This window comes from Myxocyprinus asiaticus, chromosome 49 (genome assembly GCF_019703515.2).
Source record: "Myxocyprinus asiaticus isolate MX2 ecotype Aquarium Trade chromosome 49, UBuf_Myxa_2, whole genome shotgun sequence".
In the NCBI taxonomy this organism is placed as follows: Eukaryota; Metazoa; Chordata; class Actinopteri; order Cypriniformes; family Catostomidae; genus Myxocyprinus; species Myxocyprinus asiaticus.
In genome coordinates, this window is record NC_059392.1 from 7,207,130 (window position 1) to 7,221,691 (window position 14,562).

Here is a 14,562-nt window from a genome sequence, read left to right on the forward strand (position 1 = left end):
TTTATTGCGTGATTTTTCCAAGTAGGACATCTCCAGTTGTATCAGATCTCCTCGTTGTGACAGGAATGTTTAGATTTTTGTACAATTTTGGCTACGATTTTGCCGTCTGAGACAAATTTCGGGGATCGTAAAAGATTTACAGTGTCATGGGCAAAACTGGCAGTCTTTGTTCACTGACAGCCTATTAATTGCTTTTGTGATGAAATCTGACCTCCAACGAAGTTCTGGCAATATCGAAACATTTTGCGTCACTGTTATGCAGTGCGACTGCTCCTACGAAGGCCAAATGACGTAACACCTAGTCAACGCTGTGAAACAAGACATTTGGAACCAAAGCATTGGCTGCGATGTGTATCATGCAGTCTGACATAATGGCGCACAGTGTGCCATGGCTTTTACCCGAGATCTCAGTGGGATCATACTGTACAATCTGGCAAGCAACAATCATAAAGGGCCATAAAAATCGTAAGACAAGAAAGAAGTTCCTAGATTGACAAAATAATAACTACCCTTAAAATCAGGGGGATGTGATAGGTTGATAGGAATGTTGCTCAGCCCTATGTCAGACACTAAACCTACCCATTTTCCAACCCCTAAAATTTTACTAATTTATAAGAATATTGTTCCAGGACCAACACAATGTGCTGATCCAAGAACACATCCTACTTGGCAAATTCAAGGTCACCTCTATTGCATATGAATGTATGGCTTGATGTCAGAACAACTCGAGCACCATACGAATTCCAGCCAACAAATGAAAACATATAATCACTACAGAACACTCTGCAGAGAGCTAAATACTTGCAGTAAATCACTACATGGGTACCATCAAGTATACTGACACATGTGACATAAATGGACACCAATAACCCTTAGCTTTGCGGCAAACATGCGGCAAATTGTACATTGTTGCCAAAGCTTTGCTGGAGGTTCACCACTACTGGCGAAGAGATGCAAACTTCTGGCAAACATTTGCAGCGAATCAAAAGCTCATTTGCATGTGAAAATAACAAGCGCCAAATTTGCTGCAAATTTTTTGTATGGTAATCCTTGTTAAAAAGACTAGCTTAGACCAGCATGAATGACAGTCCAGACTGGTTAAGTCTGGTGCTAGTATGGCTAGCGGACCAGCATGGTCTTTTTGGGGAAGCTGGTTGACCTGGCTGGTTAAGTTTGCTAAAAAGAAGTATTGGGTAGTAGCATTGCTACAAATGACTAAGCTTTTGTCAAATATATCTACATTTCTCAGTAGCAAGGAGATTCCTTTCTGCAAACTTGCCGCAAATTTGCCACTCATTATTTTCGCATGCAAATGAGTTTAGTGGCAAACTTGCAGCAAATTGTCCATTGTTGCCAAAGGTTTGCTGCAGGTTCACCACTACCGGTAAAGAACTGCAAACTTCTGGCAAGCTCATTTGCATGCGAAAATAATGAGTGGCAAATTTGGGGCAAGTCTGCAGCTGGTTTGCCATAACTCTAGATTTTTTGTAAGGGATAGCATATATATATATATATATATATATATATATATATAATAAAAAAAATCTAAACACTTTTCAGTAACAAAGCTATGTTATTGATTACAGTGCATTCAGAAAGTATTCAGATCTAATTTTTTTTCACATTTTGTTATGTTGCAGCCCTATGCTATAATGCTTTAAATTATTATTATTATTATTCACATCAATCTACACTCCATACCCCATAATGACAAAGCAAAAACCAGACTGTTCCCAAGAGCACAGTGGCCTCCATAATTCTTAAATGGAAGAAGTTTGGAACAACCAGGACTCTTCCTAGTGCCGGTCGCCTGGCCAAACTGAGCCTGAGCAACACTCCACTGATCTGAATTGAGGCCAAACAGTTCAATCTTTGTTTCATCAGACCAGAGAATCTTGTTTCTCACAGTCTGAGAGTCATTTTATGTGCTTTTTTGAAAATTCAAAGCGGGCTTTCATGTGTCTTGCACTGAGGAAAGGCTTCCGTCTGGCCACTCTGCCATAAAGTCCAGATCGGTGGAGTGTTGCAGTGATGGTTGTTCTTCTGTAAGTTTCTCCCATCTCCACACATGATCTCTGAAGCTTAACCAGAGTGACCATCAGGTTCTTGGTCACCTCTCTTACCGAGGCCCTTCTCCCCCAGTTGCTCAATTTGGCTGGGTGGCCAGCTCTAGTAAGAGTCCTGGTTGTTCCAAACTTCTTCCATTTAAGAAATATACCTTGAGAATTGAGAACCTTCAGTTAAGCCGAAATTTGTTTGTAGCCTTCTCCAGATCTGTGCCTCGACACAATCCTGTCTCTGAGTTCTGCAGGCAGTTCCTTTGACCTCATGGCTTGGTTTTTGCTCTGATATGCATTTTCAGCTGTGAGACCTTATATTGACAGGTGTGTGGCTTTCCAAATCATGTCCAATCAAATTATTTTGCCACAGGTGGACTCCAATCAAATTGTAGAAACATCTCAAAGATGATCCAGAGAAACGGGATGCACCTGAGCTAAATTTCAAGTGTCATAGCAAAGGGTCTGAATACTTACACTACCAGTCAAAAGTTTTGAAACACTTGACCGAAATGTTTCTCATGATTTTAAAAATCTTTTGATCTAAAGGCATATGCTTAAATGTTTGAAATTTGTTTTGTAGACAAAAATATATCTGTGCCATCTTATTAATTTATTTCATTATAAATCTAAAATTTAATTAAAAAAAAAGTTTTTGAAGTTGATGACTTGCACCAAATAATAAAGAAAAGCAGCCAATAAGTGCCCAGCATATAAATGAGAACTCCTTCAATACTGTTTAAAAAGTATCCCAGGGTGATACCTCAAGAAGTTGGTTGAGAAAATGTCAAGAGTACATTTCTGAAAATTCTAGGCAAAGGGTGAGTACTTTGAAGATGCTAAAATATAACACAGTTTTGATTTATTTTGGATTTTGTTTAGTCACAACATAATTCCCATAGTTCCATTTATGTTATTCCATAGTTTTAATGACTTTACTATTATTCTAAAATGTGAAGGAAAAAAAAAATATATATATAATAAAGAATGAGTAAGTGTTTCAAAACTTTTGACCGGTAGTGTATGTCAGTGTGATATTTCAGTTTTTTTTTTTTATTTGTAATATATTTTCAAAGTTATCAAAAATCTGTTTTTTTGTCATTATGGAGTATGGAGTGTAGATTGATGTGAAAAAAAAATAATAATTTAAAGCATTTTAGATTAAGGCTGCAACATAACAAAATGTGAGAAAATGGGGTCTGAATAATTTCTGAATGCACTATAAGTAACAATTACAAGAGACATTTATTAGAACATTATCATGTATTTGAAAATGGCTTTAATAAGATATGCTGTAAAAAGAAAATAACTAAGCTAAACCTAAAGCTACTCTTAAGAGAAAGCAGCAAGTTACACTCCAAGGTACATGGCTAAAGCAGCTTGCTACATTTAAGCTACTACATAGTAGCTTTAGCTGTAGTTATTTTAGCCATGTAGCTTGAAGTGTAACTACTGTGGCTACTTTCTCTAAAGTGTAGCTTTCAGTTTAGCTAGTTTGTCTGTAGAGTAGCTGATTGGTTAGCTAGCAAAATTTTTGAGTAACTTTCCCAAAACTGTTAAGAAACATGGTTGGGACACCAGCAAACCAGAATCCCAGCATTTAAAGTACACTATATGCTGTTTACCAGCTATGCTAGTCTTTTTTGCATGGAGGTCTTGGGTTCAATACATGTAGGGTTTAACATTAATACCAAAATGCTGTTTAAAAAACAAGATAAAGCTTTCTTACTGAATTGCCTTGGATGACTGTGTGTCTATTCTTGCCATTGTAATCCACAACTTCAATAAAATCCAGATAAGTGTCTGCCCAGTAAACAAGTTTCTTGACCAAGTCTAACGTAATAGCAGTAGGCTGTTCGGTTTTATATTCCACTATCCTGATTCGGTCGGTGCCGTCCATGTTGCAGCGCTCCACCTTGGCTAATGTCCCATAGTCTGTGAAGAATAGTTTTCTGCAATGAAACACCAAATAGTACAGTTTTAAATAGGGAAACACAATACACTGGTTACCATATTGGTATCAGCCATTATTATTATTATTATTATTATTATTATTATTTTTAATTATCAACATTGGTCTTATTAGTAAGGAGACTTAGGAAAGACCGCCTGTCCCCTCAAGTCCTGATGAACTTCTACCGCTGTACCATTGAGAGCATACAAACAAACTGCATCACAGTATGCACAGTCTCAGATTACTTACTATGTATAGTAATATACTGTAGATACATGTGTATATATGTTCCATTTTTGCACATTTCACTTCTGAACCACTTTATACCTCATAACTTACTGTGTCTCTGCACTACAATGTTCATCGGCATTATTCTACATACTGTTTCTACCTCATTCGCAACTGCACTATACCTGCATTTTTTTATTTTATTTTATTTTATTTTTTTTAATATAATATATTACTATTTGCACTTCTGGTTGGATGCTAACTGCATTTTATTGGCTCTGTACTTGTACTGTGCACAATAATAATAAAGTTTAATCTAATCTAAAAAATAAATAAAAATTAGGCCGATATAAGAAGCAAAAAATATCAGGGCTTATTTTTTCCAATTCAAACTGTAATTAAGCAGTATGTGGGCTCTTTTAAAGGGATAGTTTATCCTAAAATGAGTTAATGAAGACAAAATGTAAATTTACTATCCCTTTAAGTCAAGGCTACTGTGACACATGAATGCTTAAATGCCACTCAGAGCCATTATTGTACTGTTCTGCAAAGTGGTGTTGTGCCAGATCTAAAAGCTTGCAGTAGCAACAGTGCAATTAAACTAAACCACCTTGTGCAATAGCTGAATAAATGGGCTGCAGTATAATATTACCCTTTATACTAACACATACTGACAGCAGAATAAGGCTGAGTTCGTCCAAATTAATCTCAGCATGAAAGTAGCTTTACGGGTTCTAAACCAGAGCTTGATTCTGGCACACATATAGTCTTCTGTCATCTGAAAGAGCCAAACTGCCCCCAACAACACGCAGAACTCTGGACTGCATACTAATGACAGTTTACCAAGAGACCAAAGTGTCATTGCTGGAGTTTCTCATGCCATATAAATGTGGACGGTTGCATTCCTACAAAAAAAATTACGCCAAGACTTGTTTGCTTTTTTATCCATGATGTATTTTATACCTTTCAGCACATCTTAGGCCAACAAACTACATAAGATTTGTTTAGAGAGGGTTTTCAAAGGTCAATCTATTGACTGCAATTTAACTTTCTACACTATAAACCTCTTCCAGTTGCCCAATAAGACTTTACTGACTATGTGGTATGGCCAAACTCTTATATCATGGTATAAGTAATTATATATTGTGGTAATGGTCCAAATAATGTAAATATGTTTTGTGGGGGGAAATCCAGCAAAAAACTTACCCCACTATGGGATCCAGTGCAAGGCCTTTGGGGTTCTGGATGTCCAGATCAATAATTGTGACACATGTGTCTCCTTGTTCGCTACAAACGAATATCCTGTCATTTACTCTGTCTACAAAGTAGAAGTTTCCCGTCAACCAGTCAATGGCCATATGTTCCACATCTACATTTTGGGGAGAATGAGAACATTCATTTTAGATGCAAAATGGGACATTAGGGCACCTTGAAGTGGGCAAGGTTACATTTGGTAGTGAGAAGCAATTAAAAATTAATGCGTGTTTCAAAGGAATAACAACTGACATTCAATGATTTGACATGCACACTTGACACACTTAAACTTGTGACATTAAAACACTTAATTAGCAGGCCATTAAACACTTGATGAGATAAAGAGGTGAAAATGGTACATACTTGAGAAAATTAAAAAGGACTAATGAGTATATTTACTGTACATGGATACTCAACGCTTCTTAAAAACTTCAAAGGACATTAGTTTGCACTTGCATTAGTCTGCACTTTGTATACTTACTTTGTAAGTTCTGACCTATCCTTATCTGATGTTTTTCTGAAAATCCTTTAAGTTTGGTCATTTTGGCGCACCATAGCTGACCTGTATGTTGTGCTGTTGAGAGCCAACAGAGTGACTCATCTCTATAAATAAAGTCCAATATTTGAGTCCCATTTGTCTCCATGGACTTGAGATTTGGCATAGATGAACCATTGAGGTAAACAATTGATAAAGAATTCATATTTGCAGTCAACAGAACCGGAGGTTTATCACCAGGATCTGAAAGAGATAAATTGCAAGGAATATTTACTTTTATGCATAAAATATGAATATTTGGGTGTTTCTTTAACTATGGGTACTTTATAAAATAAAAAATAAAAAAAACCTTAGTTAAAATTGCTTTTCACACTCTCACTAGTTTATTTAATTTGTAGTTCAAATGGTAGAGCGTTGCATTAACAAAACCATGGCCAAGGGTTCGAATCCCACAAAAAGTCACTTTGGATAAAAGCATCTGCAAAACGCATTAATATGAATGACATTTTTTTAGGAACCAACAAATGTTATGTCCACCTTATCTCAAAGTACAGTATGTATTCTATTTGATTACTGTGGTGGAAATTACATTTTAAACATTTTTGGAAGAAAATGGCAGACTCATTTGTCTTACTAAGGCAAGTTTTATATCTAGCATTTTATTTTTCCTAAATACACACAATTAATAATAATTTCACACTTTTTACATAATTTGAAAAATAAAAAATCAGCTTGGAAATTACACTAAATAAACATATTTCACACGTAACGTTTCATATTTCATCTCAGTCATACTCTGTTGTATCCTTTGTAACCAAGTATGCCTACACTAACTTTTGATACAATTATATACTGTATATCGCGCCACACTAAAAAATTTTTGTTTAAAAATGCATTAATTTTGCTACGTTTATACCTCTTTTCCACACTAGAACAGCATTTTCCAAAACGTTCTCCATTACAGCATACTTTGGAAAATTATGATGTTAGGAAACTGAAAACAGAGTTTTCAAACAAAAATGGATTGATGTGGACGTGGCCTAAGATTGAAAGTCTGGGTCTGGGACAAGTGTAATGTAAAACAATACAATCTATACACAAGTATTTGGAAAAATAGCAAAAAGAAATCATGAAGAGAAGATAAAAAAGTTTTCAGAATGTGACCTTTACATAACAACAAGAAAAGAAAAGTTGAAATATGCTAGTTTTAAAACAAATGGGAGATAACACTCATTTCAGTAATTTGCATCTTTTATGCAAACATGCCCAAATATTTACAGTTGCAATCGAAATTTTCAACCCCCCTGACCAGCAATACATTCTGGTGATGTGAATTAAAACACATCAACTAAAACCTCAATAAACAGTCAAAGTGAGTTTTTAATACACATTTGAGTGATTTTGAGAACAAAGAGTTCAGTTTAACCAAATTTTAAAATAAAAAATAACTAATTCTAACTAATGTAAAAAATATTCAACTCCCAAAGTCAATCATTTGTGGAGCATCCTTTATCCTTAATAACAGCAAATACATGTTTCAGGTAAGTGTTCTCAGGCTTCGGACACCTCTCTATTAGAATTTTTACACATTTCTCATGAGCAAAAGCTTCCAGCTCATTGACATTCTTTGGTGTCTGTGCTGCCACTGCTTCCTTGAAATCCCAACAAAGGTTTGCAATGGGATTTTAATGATGCACTGAAAGGGCCATTTAAGGACATTCCACGACCTATCCCTGAACCAGATTTTGGACAACTTGGATGTATCCTTGGTGTTATTGTCTTGCTGGGAAGTCCAGTGATCACCAAGCTTCAATTTACACACTGAAGGCATCACAATTTTCATGCCAAAATGGCCTGATACCTGGAAGAATCCATGGTGTCAGTCACATAGTCAGGATATCCGTTTCCTGTGGCTGCAAAACACCCCCATAACAGGACTGACCCACCTCCATGCTTGACTGTGGGGATGGTGTCATTCTTGTCATCACCTTGTCATCTTACTCCAGATGTACTGCTGACACATGGGTCTAAAACTCATTTTCAGTTTAGTGTCACACGTCTATAAATCCTTCTTCCAGGACTCCACAGGTCTTTCATAATTACTTCTTGAATATTCAAGTCAACATTTCCCTTGGTGAAGTTTTGCTTTCTTCCACACCCCAAGAAGGTTGCTGTTGTACCATATTTAAAAAATGTATGAATGGTGCTGACAACTTTGTCTATTGGAAATTGAAGTGCCTTGGAAATGTACTTTTAGCCATGACCTTTCTTGTGTAATGAAATAATCTCCTCTATTATCTTTTGAGACAGCTTATTTTCAATTGCATTTGTTGCATAGAAATAAATTTTTGCTTACAACGCTAAACTTACATTTTAAAACTTAAATAAGTGCCATTGCAGATTGATGACTTAATTTTGTTTTAAAACAATTACTTGTGTAGCCTTACATATTTAAGAAACAGCTTTATGCAATAGGGGTTGAATAATTATGACATGGCTGTATTTTTAAAAAATCCTGCTATTTAGGAATATTAGGTTATATATTCACACTACAATATGACTTTGAATGTGTCACTCAACCGATATAGATGTAAAGTTTAAAAATTCTGGGTCATCAGAAAAGCTTACCTTTGTAAATCCTTACTGTCTTGGGGGACTGAATAATGTTTGATTGCAACAGCACATATATTTTCACACCTCTATAACACTTAAAACAAAGGTTCATTATCCAGCTTAAAATAAATAAATAAATAAATAAATAAAAAACAGTGTAATCACTATGACACAAATTGTGCAAGTGTAAACTTCCTGACCAGCTTGTGTTTGTTTGCCTTTCACACTAATTAACAAACACCATGAGGTGCAATTAATTGTGAGCGTGCAATCATCTCTAAATTTGATAGACAATCTTAGGCTGGGCTGGATGAGTCCTGATTGACTTTCCATTTAGACCTCCACAGTTTATCTCTCCCATGACTCTATCATACCCCTCCTCACGAGCAGCCATTTGCATATTGATGACTCTAAGTGTAACTGACACTCGTATGAGACGAATGACAGTCATCAATGCTAATGCATCCGGATGATCGCCGCTGTGATCATGCTAGCTTTGCTTTTCTGAACAATCAAACATCCCTGAAGAAGACATTGTGTCTGCCCATTCAATTAGTTCTTCATTTAAAATGCTTAGTGATGAAGAGTGTGGAGTTTGTAGGACTGGCTTTGTTTCATAAGGAAAACATCACTGTTGCTTTTGCTCACCCTTACAAAAATTGAGAGTTCTGTTCCGCAAATTGCCACAAATTCACCACTCATTGTTTTCACATGCAAATGAGTGTTGCGGCAAACTCTTAATTGTCGCCAAAGGTTTACTGCATGTTCACTGCTACTGGTGAAGAGCTCTGGCAAAAATTTGCAGCAAGTTTGCTAGATTTTTAGCATACTTAGTGTTAGGAATTTGAATATACTTGCCACAAATTGTCCATCATTGCCAAAGGTTTGCTGGAGGTTCACCACTACCGGCAAAGAGCTGCAAACTTCTGGCAAACATCTGCGGTGAATCAAATGCTCATTTGCATGTGAAATTTATGAACGGCAAATTTGTTGCAAATTTGCAGCAAGTTTGAGGCTAGATTCAAATCTTTTTTAAGGGTAGGGCTGGGTATTGATGCAGATTCACAAGCTCTCGATTCGATTCCAATCTCAATTCGATTGGACATAGATTCATATAGATTCATTACAATGTCTATTTTGCTTACATATGAAAGACATTCTCTCTCAGCTAATCCTCTTAATTATAAAGGAACCTTCTAGGCAACCCTTCTAGGTAAAATTGTTTACTTGCATAATTTTTACTATTTACAAGTATTTACATTGATATGTAGAACACATGCTTAATCTGTAGTCTCTTTAAGACTACCGGCATCAGCCAGTAAGCGCATATAAGATGTGCATCCTTTCTTTAGCACATTCGTGTTTGATTAAAATTAAATGTTTCCTTTTTTTTTTTTTTTTTTTTTTTACCAACAATTGACAGTAAAAAACAGAAAGAGTATTAAAAGAGACATTATTCTATGACATATGACATATGTATTTTTGCCTACAGGATACCTATTGTCCTGTATTTAAGTGAAACTCTCAAAGGGAGGACCTCCCACCCCCCGGTCAGAAGTGGAAACATCCCATTTTATAAGTGCTCAAAAGGCTTAAGTGTCCCATTTTAGCATAGCGAAAATTCCCCGAGTGGATCTTTGGACACACAGAATGAGTTAAACCAAACTTTTACTCTCAACATGCAGTGAAAGGACCTCTGTGCTAATAACTTCTCCACTATACTAAATCACTGGTGAGTGAAATCTGAACATTTACTCGCACATGCAAGTAGTTCACTTGTATTATAGAGCATTGCCACATAGATTTATAGATCGTTCTTGGGATTTAAAAATCGATATCAAGATTGTTCAAATGAAGAATGTGGTGCATTGGATAATTGATATTTTTACCCAGTTCTACCTGTTATATTGTAAATTATATTGTACATGAATTGTACTTCAAAACATGTAGCTTGTTAAAGAAAGAAGTAATCTTCCTTTTTCTAAAAGATTAGACTCCGATTTTTGCCTGATGGCTGACAAAATGGACAAATAATCTCTTTGACTTGAAGGAGGGTCCCAAGCCATATTTAGTGACCAGAGTAACACTGAAACTTGGAATGTAGGGACTTTTCGCTATGCTAACATGGGACACTTAAGCCTTTTGAGCACTTAAAAAATGGGATGTTTTCACTTCTGACCGGGGGGGGAGTTCCCCCCTTTGAGAGTTTCACTTAAATACAGGACAATAGGTATCCTGTAGGCGAAAATCCAGGACATCCAAGCTAAAAGAGGACATTTGGCAACCCTACTTAGGTGTGGACTCTTTTGACTTGGGCCAGTAAGCAAAAGCCAAGCAAACATCCAGATCAGCCTAGAAACATCATATCAACACGCTCATATAAACAGCTCAGAACACCTCAAGTTCTGCATAGCTACATCCTGGCAACCTCCCACAACACCCTAGTAATGTCTTAGCAATTCAAGAGCAAGCATCACTCACTCACAATTTCTTTAGAATATGGAAAAATCTAGTGGTTTTATCCCTGCTGAAAAAAAAAAAAAAGCATCTTAAACCAGTCTAAGCTGGTTTGTTGTTCTTAGACTGGGCTGTTTATTTTAATTTTTTTCAGATTTTAGAGGGGTTTTGGGCTCTCATCAACTGTTGCTGGGAGACCAGCAAGACCATCTTAAACCAGTTTAAACCATTTTTTTTTAACTTTCTGCCATGACTCAAACCCGCATCACCCACACAAGTGGGTGATGCGTTCATCTGTCGGAACATGTGCCCTAACCACTATGCCACAACTTAAGTGTTTATGACTCCATCGCCAAGTTGGCGTAGTCATCCATTTATCTTGCATTTAGTAAAAGGTAACTCAAGCAAGGACCTATATATTTAATTTATGCATGAGTCAATTTATTTTTAGACTTCTGCTCTTAAAGCACAGCTGAATCAAAGTAAAGTATATGTTGACTAACTAGCCTTTTTCAGACTGGAAATAAAGGGGATGATAAATGGACTCACCTGTTTTGGCTTTGCAGGATCGTCTGTTGGCCTGCAAGCTAAAGCCATCTGTGCAAGCGCATCTGTACGATCCCTGTGTGTTCATACAGATTTGACTGCATGTCCAGTATTGACTGCATTCATCATGATCTGCGGGCAACAGCGGGGCTATTTATTAAACACTAAATGTGCTCAAACATGACCTAAATATGCAAACCCTACTCATAATGTGGCCTTTGAGCGGCATTCAATCAAAACACATGAATGTGTAGGTGTGGAGAGGGAATGGAGTTAGTATTTTGGTCAACATCATAATTTATGATGAAATCAACAGTGTTTGTTGGATATCAGTGAGGTTCGAGTTCATGTAGGCACTGGAGAAGCAACCACAGATAGCTTTGCTGTTAGTAATGGATATAGGTCTGCATGGAATCTGCGCTTGCAGAATTCTGCATTTTCAATTATTTGCGTTGTTGTTTATTTCGGGTTTTTTTCATCAGGTGCACAGCTGTCAAAACCTGCTGGCCATTATTGCCTGCCGCACCTCTGCCAGTGCCAGTACACTACAATAATCAGATGTTTAAAACCTTAGATGATTAAAGAATTAAACTCAAATAAGTTGCAGATGGTCATGATCTAACCTCGACAACTTCTCCCATCCTCGTCTAGTTCGAAACCTTCCCCACAGAAACAGGACGTCCCATTCCTCATGATCACACAGTCAAACTGACACCTCTGCTCCTGGCAGCTACGCACCAATTCTGAAATGACACATACATACAAACACACAACATCTATATTAATTTTATTTTGTAGAAACGGTCATACACTACAATGACTGTGTAGCACGGTTGACCGTGAATTAGAAACTGAATTGAGAATTATATTGATTGAAACATTAATGAAAACTGAATTGAATCTTTAAAATCCCAACTTGATTCCTGAATTTAGCATAGCATGTCCACCCCATCACATAAAATAAACAGAGGAAAAAGTGCTTTTTTTTTTATTATTACTAACAGAAAAGTAATATTGTTGACTCTTGAATGCTAATGCTAATAGCATAACCTTGATAACAGAGACCAGCCATTTTGTTTTGAAATGGTCCACTTTTCACAAATTCATTATTTTTTAAATTAATTTAGCTTGAGATGGCAGAAGATATAAATATTACATTCTGAATTTTGCCCAACCCTGCTGAATAGATGGTGTAGCAAGCTGTTTGATTGACAATTTGCATTCACTAAATCCCTCCATAAAAGAACAATGCCATTCTGCCATCAGCCTTTGCCAATGCAGATTCATTTTTTAAATGTTGAACAGATGCAGCCTCATTATGAGAACATGATTCAGCACTTTTTAAGTGCCACTTACGGCCTGTTTCCTTAGATACGTTTCCATCAGATGCGTCCCAATCCAAGTCGCTGTCAATAGAACTTTAAGGCCCATTGTGTGATATTTATTACCTGTGTAACACTTACTGCCTTGTAATGAAGGATGTTTTGATGACTGAATTCTAATCCCGCCTGTAGCGCCAAATGAAAACGCCTCTGTCTTTATTTATTGATCTGGGAATTGGTTGAAAAATCACAGTGATTTATAAAAGCTTGCTCGACATGGGCTGCAATCTATTTCAATTAGTTTGGTATCCAGAGTATAGGCCATATTTAAAGCTTTCACATCTAGGGGTGTGGCTAACAGGTCACCTTCGATTCTTTTTATTATCATTGATTTGAGGAGTTGATTTGAAATGTGTAGCACTTGCTATATGTTACAAAGGAATGTTCAGAATTAAATTACTACTAGCTTACTACTTAGGCCACATCCACACTAATCCATTTTCAGTTTCCTAACATCATATTTTTCCAAAGTACACGGTAATGGAGAGTGTTTTCTAAAAGCTCAGTTTTTTGGTGGAGGAAAACACCATTCTAGTGCAGATGAGAGGTGTAAACGTAGCAAAATCAATGTGTTTTCAATCGAAAACATATTACAGTGGATATGGCCTTACTGAATACTTCACAGTATACACTGATGAGCTAACACATTATGACCACCTGCCTAATATGCTGTTGGTCCTCCGTGTGCTGCCAAAACAGTGCCGACCTGCCAAGACATGGACTCTACAAGACTCCTGAAGGTGATATCTGACACAAATACATTAGCAGCAGATCCTTCAAGTCCTGTAAGTTGCGAGATGGAGCTGCCATGGATTGGACTTGTTGGTCCAGCACATGCCACAGATGCTCAATCGGATTGAGATCTGGGGAATTTGGAGGCAAGGGCAAAACCTTGAACTCTTCATCATCAGAATCAGAATCAGCTTTATTGCCAAGTATGCTTACACATACAAGCTGGTTAGCACAGAATTTTAGGCAAGCAGTTGAAACACCATCTGGGCCCTGCACTTTCCTTGTCTTTTGTTTTTGGAAGACACAGCACACTTCTTCTTCACAGATCTTAAGTGCAGGTTGAGTAGCAGGAGGGGGGAGGAGGGGGGTTGCAGGAGGTGTTGATGTTTGTGTGAAGTAAAGGTCAGAGCGTGTGTGGGGTGTAAGATTGGGTCTTTCAAATCTACAGTAGAACACATTCAAGTCGTCAGCCAGTTGTTGGTTCCATAAAGTGTTGGAGGAAGGTCTCTTGAAGTTAGTAATGTCTTTCAGGCCACTCCACACTGATGCAGGTTCATTAGCTGAAAACTTGTGTTCCTGGCCTGATTGTACAAGACTTTATCCCCACCTCTGTAAGCATCCTCTTTGGCCTGACAAAGCTGCCTGAGTTCTGCTGTAAACCACGGTTTGTCATTGTTGTATGTTAAATAAGTCCTAGTAGGAATGCACATATCCTCACAGAATATCTTCTGCTTCATTGGTCCATATCTTTACAGTCCTTACTACAGGTTTAGCTGATTTAAGTTTCTGCCTGTAGATCAGAAGAAGATGAACCAGAGAATGATCAGAGAGTCCCAAAGCTGC

General features: G+C 37.1%; 1 protein-coding gene across 1 annotated transcript in view; it reads right to left on the reverse strand.

Annotated features, from left to right (window-relative positions):
* Nucleotides 1–14,562, reverse strand: part of LOC127438065 (low-density lipoprotein receptor-related protein 1B-like) — a 308,837-nt gene that overhangs the window by 245,509 nt on the left and 48,766 nt on the right. The window contains exons 3-7 of the mRNA XM_051693349.1: nucleotides 12,229–12,348; nucleotides 11,609–11,737; nucleotides 5,975–6,232; nucleotides 5,446–5,608; nucleotides 3,787–4,009 (exon numbers count right to left, since the gene is read on the reverse strand). Coding sequence (XP_051549309.1) covers nucleotides 3,787–4,009; nucleotides 5,446–5,608; nucleotides 5,975–6,232; nucleotides 11,609–11,737; nucleotides 12,229–12,348 — 893 coding nt within the window. The remainder of the gene's footprint in view (nucleotides 1–3,786; nucleotides 4,010–5,445; nucleotides 5,609–5,974; nucleotides 6,233–11,608; nucleotides 11,738–12,228; nucleotides 12,349–14,562) is intronic.